The sequence below is a fragment of the Hypanus sabinus genome, chromosome 28 (assembly GCF_030144855.1).
Source record: "Hypanus sabinus isolate sHypSab1 chromosome 28, sHypSab1.hap1, whole genome shotgun sequence".
NCBI lineage: Eukaryota > Metazoa > Chordata > Chondrichthyes > Myliobatiformes > Dasyatidae > Hypanus > Hypanus sabinus.
Window position 1 is genome coordinate 34007602 of NC_082733.1, and position 14279 is coordinate 34021880.

At 41.5% G+C, this 14279-nt stretch overlaps 1 protein-coding gene across 12 annotated transcripts in view; it reads left to right on the plus strand.

The window, feature by feature from the left end:
* Positions 1-14279, plus strand: part of LOC132382572 (uncharacterized) — a 117147-nt gene that overhangs the window by 73613 nt on the left and 29255 nt on the right. Inside the window, exon 3 of one of the 12 annotated variants that reach the window (XM_059952911.1) lies at positions 10710-10895. The exons of the other annotated variants lie outside the window; for them this stretch is intronic. Coding sequence (XP_059808894.1) covers positions 10710-10895 — 186 coding nt within the window. The remainder of the gene's footprint in view (positions 1-10709; positions 10896-14279) is intronic. 12 annotated transcript variants of the gene reach the window in all.

Genomic DNA, 14279 nt, shown 5'->3' on the forward strand with positions numbered 1-14279 from the left:
AGGTCTGATGAAATATTACGCACTTTTTCATCAACTTGACAAAAGCCCAGGACAGCCCTGTGATTTTCAGGGTGCCCATTCATCAAACATCCTGAAAAAAAGCAGGGAGAAGCTAATGTTCCTATTAATATATGAGTTTAAACTAGGAACATTTTACCCTAATCTTCTGAAGAATATTGCAACAGCAAACAACACTATCAAAGGCGACGTCTTTCAGACAGCTCACAAAACTACTCCCTTTTCTTCTTCTTTCAAATATGATTCTGCTACTATTGGAACCAGTAATATACACTTTCATGGTGCTTTCAGGCCGACTGAGCAACCTGGTGCTTTGCTGCCTCTGAGGGAGTTCGATGAGATCTGGAGTGGAGTGTGTTGCCTGGAGACCAAAAAGGCTGGAGATGGAGCGCAAGCCCGTGATTGGCCCCATTTCTCGCCAATCCTGCCGATTAAAGTGTCAAGCAAAATCGAAATCTGGAGCAGAAGAGCAGAAGATGACTGATGCACCATCTGCTTGACTTTGGTTTTGACCAGTCCCTCTCTCTCTCTCCCTCATGCTCGCTGCTGCCAGAGGAAGTTGTCTGCATCTGACCAGTCTCTCTCTCACTCTCATCCAGAGGAAAGTACCTGCATTTATGGTCTCCCTCTCCATCTTATTTGATACTGCTGGAGTCTTGGGTCTTGGGCAAAGCTTAATTGAAGCAGATTGTTTATTGGACACTGCAGCTCACATCAAGATGTACAAAAAAACTGGATGAACCTCAGCAGGTCGAGTAGCATCCGTTGAAAGGAGCAGTCAACGTTTTGGGTGGAGACCCTTTGTCAGGACTAAAGAAGGAGGGGGCAGGGGCCCTATAAAGAAGGTGGGGGGAGGGTGAAATACCAATCAGAGGAAAGATCAAGGGGTGGGGGGAGGGGAAGCAGGGAGGGGATAGGCCAGAGAGGTGAAGAAGGAATCTAAGGGGAAAGCACTATGGATAGTAGAAGAAGACAGAATCATGAGAGAGGTGATAGGCAGCTAGAAGAGGAGACAGAGTGAAAGTGGGATGGGGGAAGGGAGAGGGAGGGAATTACCGGAAGTTGGAGAACTCGATGTTCATACCAAGGGGCTGGAGACTACCCAGACGGTATATGAGGTGTTGTTCCTCGAACCGAAGTTTGGCCTCATCATGGCAGTAGAGGAGGCCACGTATGGACATATCCAAATGGGAATGTGAAGGAGAGTTGAAGTGAGTGGGAGATCCTGTCTGTTGTGACGGATGGAATTCACATTATTTGTGTTTCTGTCTTTGGGTTGCTTCTTTTTTATTGCTATTTTGTGTGATTTTTATTCAAGTGGATTGGCTTTGCAGTTTGCAGTCAATGAATGACGCAGCACTAAATAGAACTGAACTAAACTGAACATTCCTAGACTGTTTCAATGACTCTGTGGTTTGATGTTTAATATTCTGTGTTTTTCGCTCATTTTTTGCATTTGTGTGATTTGTTTTCTTTTGTATGTTGGGTATTTGTTGTTTGTTGCTTTCTTTGAATGGGTTTCATGGAGTTTCTTTGTTCTGTGGCTGTCTGTGGGAAGACACACCTCAGGCTGTATACTGCATACATACTTCGATAATAAATGTACTTTGAACTTTAATATTGAGCCAATTTAAATGGTGGAACAACAAGTAATGCTTCACAAGGTCGATGAGCTTTACTTTTATTGTTGAGGAAATTTTTTTTCTCAAAAATTTGCTTTTATTGTTTACTGTAGAGTTGAGGAAATCAGTTTATCTCTTCCTCCTTGGTTGCTATCTCTTTATGAATTCCATTTCTAAGTTGATATAATTAAAAATAAAACATATTAAGAATTGGTCAACTTTTGTAGCATATGGTAATATTGGAATTTTCACTGTCTGTGACATTGAGTGAAAATATTTTAAAATAATTTTATTTTTTGACTTATACACAGCTTCAAGCTATGGCACAGTGGGAAACCAAACAATCAGAGGACTCTGTAGAGATAGTAACAGTTGTAATGTTTTGAAGGAATTTAGGTACATTGATAGAAAATCTGAGAGGGATATGGGCCAAGCACAGGAAAATGGGAGTAGGTGGGCACTTTGGAAGGAGTGGACAAATTGGGCCAAAAATCCAAAGTAAATTTGTTATCAATGTCACCATATACCACCTTGATATACACTTTCTTGCAGGCATTTACAGGAAAATAAAGAAATGCAATGGAATTCATGAAGACTTTGCATAAACAAAGCCAACAAACAAGCAAAGTGCAAAAGAAGACAAATTGTGCAAATGAAAATATAGCAAATAAACAAATATGCACTCAGATAGATAAATAATACTGACAACGTGAGTTGTAGAGGTCTTGAACATGAATGTGTTGGATGTGTTGTTCAGTTCAGAGCTGAGGTGAGTGAAGTTATCCACTCTGGTTCAGGAGCCTGATGGTTGTAGGGTAATAACTGTTCCTGAACCTGGTGGAGTGCTCCTCAAAGTCCAAAGTAAGAAGAGTACATGGCCTGGATGGTGAGGATCATTGATGATGGATGCTCATTTCTTGTGGTAGTGCTCCTTGTAAACGTGCTCAATTAGGGCCTGTTTCCATGTTGTATAACTCTATGTCTCTCAGAATCTTTTTTTTTGCAGTTTTTTTCTCTCCTGAAGGTAATCATTCAACCAATGAATCATTTCTGACATATCCCTATTCCTCCACTCACCATAGGGGTATTGCTTCCCGCAGCCACCATAAGGAAAAAACATTTATTTTTACTTTTCTAGTCTTTTGCTTATGGGTGGTAGGGTGGAGATATGTACCTACCAAAGGAGGTGTGAGGCACTTGTTCCCTCCGCTGGCCCGGAAGTCACCCTTAGTCAAGCTGTAGCAACTGATTACCCTCCCCCCCCCAACCCCGATCAAGGTCACATGGAGCAGGTGGTGGATGGTCATATAAGCAGCCGCTTCATATCATAAGTGCTGGTTATGCCAGGCAGACAATCTCTGAAGAGTATTTATAAAGGCTGGGGTCGCCCTTCTTGTAAAGACATTGCCCATAGGAAGGCAATAGCAAACCTCTTTTGTAGAAAAATTTGCCAAGAACAATCATGATTATGAAAGTCCATGATTGGCTGCCATATGACACAGCACATAACAAATGAGCAACTCTTTTGCTTAAGAATGCTGAGATCAATTAAAGGGCTACTTCAGCATATTGCATGGATCAGGGTCCATTTTGGGGTCTTACAAATTGAAACTTTGATGATAGTTTTGCTGACCTTGAAGCTTTAAACTCATCTGAAGACATTGAGCCCAATCTGATATTGATAACTACCAGTACAAACACTAAAGGGAGGTTATATTGTAACTAGCCAATCTTCAAAGACTAGTTCATTTCCCTGTTTATCCACCAGGGTGAATTTAGCTGCCAATACCCACTATTTGAACAGTGGGACCTCTTCCCAACAAGGAGAAGATACTTCCAGCTAACAACGTAGTTTAAACCCAGTTCATTTATTTTCAGTGATACATTTTAAAATTTAAATACAAGTCTTAAAACACATTTAAAACTCAGAGGCTTTCTATCTTATAAAATATTTCCAAATTTCCAACAAAGGATAGGGTGGAGAATTACATGATTTACACACATGAATAAAAATGATTTCTGCATCTGGTCCTAAAATGGCTGGCAATTGATCCTGAGATCACTCTCTAATCAGGGGCAATATACCCCTAGATCAGTCCTAGCACCCAGTCCTTTAAGATGAAACATTGTATTTATATTGTTTTACATCCCTCCATCCTCCTGTGTCCTATCCTACTCAACCTTACGGGATAACCCTCATATTCTGTGAATCAATCAAGCTAAGCAGCTCTTTGTCCCAACAAAGGGTTATTGGATTTTGTAATCTGACTTAGTTACAGGCAATTAATAGGATTGATTTTCAGCTTTTATATTCAATTGAAGTTGAAGCATTCTCCACAGCGGGCTGTTAAGCCTCTCAAAAGAACAGAAAATACTGGAAATAGCCAGGTAGCGTCTATTAAGAGAAAAACAAGGTCACTTCCGCACCCAACCCCCATCTCCAAGGACACCACAGTGGCGATGCGATTAGCATAAGGTTATTGCAGCACCAGCAACCCAGGTTAAATCCCTGCCACTGTCTGTGAGGAGTTTGCACATTCTCTCTGTGCTTGTGTGGGTTTCTACTGGGTGCTCTGGCTTTATCTCTCACTCTAAAGACAAACCGGTTGGTAGGTTAATTGATCATATGGCTGTAATTGGGCTGCATGAGCTTCTGGGGCTGGAAGGGCCTGTTACCATGCTGTATCTCTAAATAAATAAAAAATAAATGTTCAGGAGATCTTCGCCCATTATGCCCAGCAAACTCAGTGAGATTCCTCCACCTGACGCAACTTGCCCTTCTCTCTTACAACATTTCAAAGGGACTACTCCCTCTGTAGCTCTCTGGTTTGCACTTCCATCTCATGGCACCGTTGTATGCTATTGCAGCAGATGTGGGATCTTCTATCTCACCTCTTTCTTTCACATCACTAAACACTGCTTTCAGATGAAATTGTGTGTCGCTTATAACTCTACTAATTTGGTGCACCACATTTCAACATTCAAAAGTTCAAAGTGAATTTATTATCAAAGTATTTACATGTCACCATATACCATTCCGAGAGTCATATTCCTTTAGAACAAAGAAATACAATATAGTTAATTTAAAAAAGTAGACAGACAAACAATATTCAAAAGATATCAAACTATGCAAATACAAAAATATAATAATAATGGTCCTATAATGTGTTGGATTGTTTCTCTTGCCATTTTCTGCAATTACAGGCCAATAAATTCAAGACGATAAATGCAGAAAATGCCAAGAGAAACCAGAAACAATCCAGCATGTTACAGGATCCTGCAGAAGATTAGCCCAATCTGATTACTTACAAAGGCACAATCAAGAGGCAGACATTATTCACCAAAATTTTGCTTCAAAATACAAACACTTAAAAGACATCATATCTTAACCTTGGGCTCCTTATTTAAGAAGCATGTGTTGACATTGGAGAGGGTTCAGAGAAGATTCTCTAGAATGATCCTGGGAATGAGAGGGTTAACATATGAGGAATGTTTGACCGCTCTTGGACTGTACTCCTTGGAGTTTAGAAAAATGAGGGGGCACCTCATAGAAACATTTTGAATGTTGAAAGGCATGGACAGAGTGGATGTGGCAAAGTTGTTTCGCATGGTTGGGGGCTAGTACAAGAGGACATGACTTGAGGATTGCAGGGCGTCCATTCAGAACAGAGATGCAAAAAAATTATTTTAGCTGGAGGGTGGTGAATCTTATGGTCTTATGGTCTAAATACAAAGCTGATCCAGTTTAAGATTCTACAGATTAAATAATGACTGATCCATTATTACAAATAGGGCAATCCATAGTAACAGTCTGGATGTAATATTACAGGATAAGCAAGCAAGAATAACTTACTTAATAGATATAGTCATTCCAAACACTTATAACATGCAGAAATCACTAAGTGAGAAACACCGGAAATAAGCTGAATTAAAAGAGGAAATGAAAAGACACGGGAACATGAACAAGGTATACATTGCCCCATTTGTAATAACCACAACTGCTATCATCCCAAAGTCACTGCACAATAACATTAAACAACTAGGCCTACACAGCAATATTTATGTAAATCTCAAGAAAACCACAATACTAAACAATACTAGACTGGGGTAAAAGTTCTGAGCAACTGAGAACTGAGTGGCTACACTCATACCTCAGGTTTTACCAGCTTGAGCTCAGAGAAAATAAAAGTAATAATAATGTAGATAAATTATACTGTGAACATGAATTGAAGTCAGCATGGGAATGAGCTAGAGAATAAAAGCAGTGGGTAACTGGGCATTGGGGGATTGGTTTGAAGACTGACTGGACGTGTTTTGCTGGATATGGAATTACTGGGTCTTTTGCATGATTAACTTGTTTTTGTAACTTAATGATAGTTTTTATATCTTGCATTATATTAAGATCCTAAGACCGTAAGATATAGGTGTAGAATTAAGCCATCAGGTAGCACATTAGGTCTTTTCTGCCATTTCATCACGGCTGATCCATTTTCTTCTCAGCTCCAATTTCCTGCATTCTACCCATATCCCTTCATGTCTGGATGAATTAACAATCCTTCACCTTCTGCCCTAAATACACTCAATGAACTGGACTCCACAGCCGCCGTGGCAACAAATTCCAGAGATTCACCATTCTCTGGCTAAAGAAATTCCTCCTTATCTTCATTCTAAATGGTTGTCCCTCTGGTTTTCAGGTTGGGTCCTTTGGTTTTAGACTACCCCGCCACAGGACACTTCCTCTCCACATCCTTTCAATATTTGACAGGTTTCACTGAGATGCCCCCCTACTTCTTCCAAATTCCAGTGAGGGCAGGCCCAGAGCCATCTGATGCTCCTCATGATAAGCTTTTCAATCCCTGAATCAATTTTGAACCCTCTCCAATGCCAACACATCCTTTCTTAGATAAGGGGCCCATAACTGCTCACAATAGTCCTCATGAGGCCTCGACAGTGCATGATAAAACCCTAATATTACATCCTTGCTTTTAAATTCTAATCCTCTCAAAATGAATGCTAACATTTCTTTTACTTTCCTCACCACTGACTCAGCCTGAAAACTAACCTTTAGAGAATCCTGCACGAGGACTCCAAGTCCCTTTATGCCTCAGCTTTTTGAATTAGTCACAAAACAACATATTTCCTTTTCTAATATGTGTCAGTGATAACAAACTTGATTCTGACTGACCTTGTTATGAAGACGTTGCTTGATGATAGGGCTGTGTGCTGATCCGGAAGGCTTACCTTCCCACTTGTTAGACGAGGCTGCAGAATTGCTGTTTTTCATGTAGTATAACTTCTTTTTGCCTCTTAGTATTTTTATATAATCACCTATATACATGTGATTGCTCAGTGAATTTTCCAGTAATTGCAGTGAAGTTGTCTCTGTATTTTTTTGAAAACTCCTTGGTTTCTATGGCAGATGTCATATTATTTGAATATGGCTGGTTTACTGTTTAAGTGTGATCAATGGAATTTCTGTTACTCTAGTATGAGAAGACAACAACTACTTTTTAGTCTTCCTCTTTATTTTGTGGCTCTCAACACTTAGTCCTCACTCTGCTCTTCTAACACTTAATAGAATTGTCGCAAGCAAAGTTTTATGCTACATTCTTCAAATTCAAGTTCTAACAGGGTGTTCTAACAAATGATAAGTGTCACAGCCTGGGGAGGAAGAAGCTGATACCCAGCCTTACAGTCCTTGTTCTTAAACAATGGTACCTGGTACCTTCTTCCTGACGGTAGGATGTTAAAGAGATTGTGGGCTTCTGTCCCGAGCACAGATCCTGAGGGCTCTGTGAATACAGGGCTTCTGATATATGTCCTAGATGGTGGTGGAGACAGACACCCCAAAGATTTTCTCAGCAGTCTTCAGAATCCATTGCAGAGTTTTGCAGTCAGATGACTTGCAATTCTTGGCTTCAAAAGAATCTTTGGATCATAAAAGCATTGGGATCCAATTGAGATTGCATCTGCCATTGACCTATTGTGGCGAAAGACAAATTGCAATGGGTCTAGGTCCTTGCTGAGGCAGGACTTCAGTCTAGTCATGACCAACCTCTCAAAGCATCTCATCACTGTAGGTGTGAGTGCTACAGGGCAATAGACGTTAAGGCAGCTCACATTATTCTTCTTAAGCACTGGTATAATTGTTGCCTTTTTTGAAACCAGTGAGAGTTTCCACCTGTAGCAGTGAGAGGTTGAAAATGTCCTTGGATACACCCGCCAGTTGGATGGCAGAGGTTTTCAGAGCTTTACCAGGTACTCCGTTGGCGCATGGCCTAGTGGATAAAGCATTGGACTAGTAATCTGAAGGTCACTGGTATGATCCTCAGCTGAGGCAGCGTGCTTGTGTCCTTGAGCAAGGCACTTAACAACACATTGCTCTGTGATGACACCGATGCCAAGCTGCTTGGGTTCTAGTGTCCTTCCCTTGGACAACATTGGTGGCATGAAGAGGGAAAGGCTTGCAGCTTGGGCATCTGTCAGTCTCCCATTCAACCCTGCCCAGGCCTGCGCCCTGGAAACCTTCCAAGGCGCAAATCCATGGTCTCACAAGACTAATGGATGCTAAGGTACTCCATCTTATGTTAAATACTTATCCAGAAGTTATGCACCTTTCCTTTTGAATCTGCATAAGTTTTTGGTGATTAAGGTAATTGGAAAGAGATGTTATTGTTGTCTTATGTGGATGTGCTCACTTGAAGAACAATGTGTATTCCCTTAGCATTTAGATAGTGAAACCTGATGGGAAGCATGCCTCCTTTCCTCTGATTAGCACTGTGTGTGTTTCATCATTAACACGGGAGATTAAAGAGTTTATAACTTGGCTCTTAGGCTCTAGAATTTCATGATTCTTGGGTACTGATGATATAGATGAACCATCACCTCATGGAAACCAGCCATCCCTCTGTATACTTTTCCCTGCCTCAGTAAAACAGCCAACATAATCAAAGATCCCACCCAGCTTGGGATATTCTCTCTTTTCCCCCATTCCCATAAGACAGAAGATACAAAACCCTGAAAGTGTCTGCCACCAAGCTCAAGGACAGCTTCTACCCACTGTAATAAGATTATTGAATGGTTCCCTTGTATGTTAAGGTGAATTCTTGATCTCACTATCTACTTTATTATAAATTTGCACCTTATTGTCTACCTGCACTACACTTTCTCTATAGCAGTTACACCTCATTCTGCGTTCTGTTATTTATTCACTGAGCATTCCAGCGTGGAGTAGGCTTTTCCAGCCCTTTGAGCTGTGCTACCCCAAAAACCCCAATTAACCTTAACCTAATCATGGGACAACTTGCAATGAACTTACTCGATACTGTGGGAGGAAACCGGAAGACCCAGAGGGATTCCACACATTCCATGGGCAGGACGTACAGAGACTCCTTATGGAACGGCGCCGATATTGACTCTGAACTCCAGAATGCCGTGAGCTGTTACAGTGTCGTGCTTACTGCTACTCTACCGCAATTGTTTTACCCTGTAACACCTCAATCCACTGAGTAATGATCTGACCTGTACGGACACGCTTTTCTCTGTACCTCAGTATGTGTGATGAAAATAAACTAGTTTTAATCCCAATTCCATTTCAAGGAAGAGAGGCAAAGCAGTGAGCAATTTTGAGTGGTTTGATTTGCAAATACATTGTTGCCAGGAAACATCTTCTAATTTTAAGTGAGTTTGTCCGCATTAGAAAGGGTTTGTGGGAGGTGTGGTGGTTGGGGGCAATGCAAACCCTTTGTGGCTAGAAGTCTCCTCTTACATTAGGTGTAGCAGGCTTTAGGAAGCTGTACAGACTGACGATCAGAGAGCGCCATTCTCTGCAAGTTTGTCTGATATTTTTCTCTGCAGAGAAGCAGGGCCAGAACATAATTGGGGTTAATGCTTCTAAATGATGAGCTTGGCAGCAAAGAAAGAGTGTGTTTAAAGAACAGTAATCTGCCTTGGAATTTTTTATTCCTGAGGCACAGCATCTGTTAACCTCCCACATGGCTGGCCTGTCAAGCACCTTCTGCCCTTCCCAGGGCTGTATGAATACTGACCCCATCAGTCACCTCAGGATCCCGAGTAGAAGCAACTCATCCTCAGTCCCAGGCGACAATGCGCTAATGAGCTACAGGGCTAAATTATGTAAGTAAATTTGCACCCCCCTGACCACAGTAGCATAGTGGTAGGAGCAACAGTATCTATTTCAGCTCAGAGTTCTGAGTTCAATTCCAGCAAGTTCTCTGTGCCTCTGAAATGGAGTGTGCAAAACTGAATCGAAAATGTGTGCATATTTTAAGCCATTTCAATGAAACAGACTGTTGGATCCTGGTGTTTTTATGATCCAGAGGTTCTGCAGAAGTCAAGAATGACGCATTTTACTGAGTGTTACAGGAACTAACAAGAAAAGGTGTGCCAATGAAGAATGGCCTGTGGTGTGGTGGAATCAGCTCCAGACTTCGAGGCGAGTGGTACCGGGTTTGAATCCGGTTGGCTCCGAGCATGTTTTCCGTCCGTGCTGGGTTGAGTGTTGAGCTAGCAACTCAGCTTCATAAAACACAACGCTAAAGAAATGGGAAGGTTCCTGCCTGATACAGAACAAGGCGCGGAGAGGAACAACAGCAAACTCAAAGCTTCAAAGGTTCTAAGGTCCAATTTAATGTCAGAGAAATGTATACCGTATACATCTGGAAATGCTTTTTCTTCGCAAACGCCCACGAAAACAGAGTGCCCCAAAGAAAGAACAGCAGTTAAATGTTAGAACTCCAAAGTGCCCCCCAGCTCCCACTCCCACGTGTAAGCGGTAGCAAGCAACCATCCCCTTCCCCCCCCCCACTGGCAAAAAAAAAGTATCGGCACTGCCACCAAGCACTCAAGCATGAACAAAGCAATAACAAAGACACAGACTTGCAGTTACCCCAAAGACATTGCATTTCACTTGGTATTCGATGTGCCACAGGTTTTCTCTCTCCCTAATAAGGGAGAAAGAGATGTCTCCATTTTCCCAGTGAGCGGGGAGACATAACAAACAACTTGCTGGTTACGATTTTAAAAGCCCGTTATGTCGCTTTTTTCAAGCTCTGTGCCTGAAGATTGCAAAGATCCTGGTTCTCCAGGGACACAGCAGATATCCCGACTCCCCCGACGACACACAGGTCTCCTGTTGTGACACCAACCCTCGATTCGCCTGTCTCCAGAGCCCTGAGATCCTAGGCTTCCGAGTTCACTCCAGTAACAAGAAGTTGGGCATCACAGTGGCATATGGTAGGAGCAATGTTATCTATTTCAGCTCAGTTCCGAGTTCAATTCCCGCATATCTGTAAGGAGCTTGTAAGTTCTCCATGTGATCATGTGAATTTCTCCCAGCTGCTCTAGTTTCCTCACACAGTCCAAAGATGCACCAGTTAGTAGGCTAATTGGTCATTGTATATTGTCCAGGGATCAGGGAATTGCTAAATAGGTGGGCTGCTGGGCCAGACAGGTATCCCAAGCCAGGCTTATTGAGAAAGTAAGGAGGTATGGGATCCAAGGGGATATTGCTTTGTGGATCCAGAACTGGCTTGCCCACAGAAGGCAAAGAGTGGTTGTAGACGGGTCATATTCTGCATGGAGGTCGGTGACCAGTGGTGTGCCTCAGGGATCTGTTCTGGGACCCTTACTCTTTGTGATTTTTATAAATGACCGGGATGAGGAAGTGGAGGAATGGGTTAGTAAGTCTGCTGATGAAACAAAGGTTGGAGGTGTTATGGATCGTGTGGAGGGCTGTCAGAGGTTACAGTGGGACATTGATAGGATGTAAAACCGGGCTGAGAAATGGCAGATGGCGTTCAACCCAGATAAGTGTGAATTGGTTCATTTTTGTAGGTCAAGTAAGACGGCAGAATATGGTATTAATGGTAAGACTCTTGGCAGTGTGTAGGCTCAGAGGGATCTTGGGGTCCGAGTCCACAGGATGCTCAAAGCAGTTGTGCAGGTTGACTCTGTGGTTAAGAAGGCATATGGTGTATTGGCCTTCATCAATTGTGGAATTGAATTTAGGAGCCAAGAGGTAATGTTGCAGCTATATAGGATATATAGACCCCACTTGGAGTGCTGTGCTCAGTTCTGGTCGCCTCACTACAGGAAGGATATGGAAACCATAGAAAGGGTGTAGAGGAGATTTACAAGGATGTTGCCTAGGTTGGAGGGGCATGCCTTATGAAAACAGGTTGAGTGAACTCGGCTCTTTCTCCTTGGAATGATGAATGATGAGAGGTGAACTGACAGAGGTGTATAAGATGATGAGAGGCATTGATCATGTGGATAGTCGGAGGCTTTTTCCCAGGGCTGAAATTGTTGCCACAAGAGGAAAGAGGTTTAAGGTGTTGGGGAGTCGGTACAGAGGAGATGTCAGGAGTAAGTTTTTTTACTCAGAGACTGGTGAGTGCATGGAATGGACTGCCAGCAACAGTGGTGGAGGCGGAAACGGTAGTTTCTTTTAAGAGACTTTTAGATAGGTACACAAGCTTAGAAAAATAGAGGGCTATGGGTACGCCTATTAATTTGTAAGGTAGACACATGTTTAGCACAACTTTGTGGGCTGAAGGGTCTGTATTGTGCTGTAGGTTTTCTATGTTTCCATGTTCCTAGTGCTGTATCGCTAGATAAACTAATAAATAAGTAGCCTATAAAATAGCTAGATTCTATAATGTGACACCTGCAACAGAAAAACTAAAAAAAACTTCTAGAAAATTGTGGAAGTAACCATACCACAATTACTGGAAAATTCACTGAACAATTACATGTATGTAGGTGATTATATAAAAATACAAGTAATCAGAGGAAAGTTAACTACAACAAGACTAACAATTCTACACATTACATAATTCTAAACAATTCTAACAATACATAACCTGGTCCTGATGAAGGGTCTCGGCCCGAAACGTTGACAGTGCTTCTCCTTATAGATGCTGCCTGGCCTGCTGTGTTCCACCAGCATTTTGTGTGTGTTGTTTGAATTTCCAGCATCTGCAGATTTCCTCGTGTTTGCATAACCTGGTTTATTGGTTTCAGATACTCTCAATAAATATTCAAATAATAACTTATGACTTTAGCACTAAACATAAATTTATAAAATATCCAAGATCTTCTAAATTATATTTTTTGTAATGTAGTTTCATTAAAATTAAGAGATTGATGGTTGTTATACTGTGATCTTGAGTTTAGAAGCAGGAAATTGGTATTGAGCAGAAATCTGAAATTTAAAAAAACCTGTGATCTTGAGACACTCAGCAGGCTAGAGAGCATCCAAAGAGAGAGAAACAGAGCTCATGTTTCAGGCGAAGAACACTTCACCAGAACTCGGAAAATGAGGAAAAAACTAGATTCTAAATTCCAGAGAATATTGGGAAGGGATGGCTCATCCTCTGACAGCATGGGTAATCGCAATGTTCACAGAGATAAAATAAAGGGACATGTTAAAACTTTGAATTGCAAATCAGAGTTGTTCTGAAACCTGAAATCAGATGGAGAAGTCTAGAAATACCCAGCAAATCGGACAGTGTCTGTGAAGAGAGAAAAACTGAGTTAGTGTTAAAATGGATAATCTTATAGAATGTCTGACTATCTCTGATAACAAACAGGAAAAGCAAATTGTCTGAAATTGTTCAGTTCCTTATTGAGTCTTAAAGACAGTAATAAAGGATCTATCCTGGACCAACACTTCGATGGAATCACAAAGAAGGCAGACCAGTGGCTAGACTTCCTTAGGAGTTTGAGGAGATTAGAGGATTCTGGCAAATTTTGATAGAAGTATGGTGGAGGGCCTTCTGACTGGTTGCATCACCACTCCAATGCATAAGATCGAAAGGGGCTGCCGAGGGTTGTAGATTCAGCCGGCTCCATCACGTGCACAACTCTTCTCACCATCGAGGGCAGCTTCCAGAGGTGATAGCTCATGAAGGGAGCATCCATCATCAAGGGCTCTCTCACTATCTGAACCATGACCTCTTCTCATTACTACCATCAGTTTTAGGAGCAGCTTCTTCCCCTCTGCTATCAGGTTACTGAACGGTCCATTAACACATGAATATTAGCTATTTTTATACATTATCTATCTATCTATCTATCTATCTATCTATCTATCTATCTTTATTTATTTACTTATTTATTATAAAATAGTAATTTTATATTTTGCTGCTGCAAAACAACAATCTTCATGACATATATTAGTGATAATAAACCTGACTCAGATTTCATGTCTGTCTGGAAGTTGAAATGTTGTGACTTGAATTCATGATGAGCCTTAATGGAAGTGTTAGGAGGCTCTGAACAGAAAGATAAGAGTGGGAATGGAAAGGGAAATTAAAGTGACAGGCATCTGGAATCCTATCCACTGAGTGACAGGTTCATAATCAGCATTGCAGAAGTGCACCATGAAGTTAAAGAAGACAAGGAAATCTCATTTTAAGTGCTCACCAACGGGAACTAATGCAAAAAGTTCACTCATCACTAAGTTTTCCATTTCTAAATGGTACAAGTTCCTTGCTAGACAGAATTTGGAAATTCCATGCAAGGAAAAGGAAGGGTCTTGGCCCGAAACATTGACAATAGTCTTTTCCACAGATGTTGCCTGGCCTGCTGAGTTCCTCCAGTATTTTCTGTGTATTT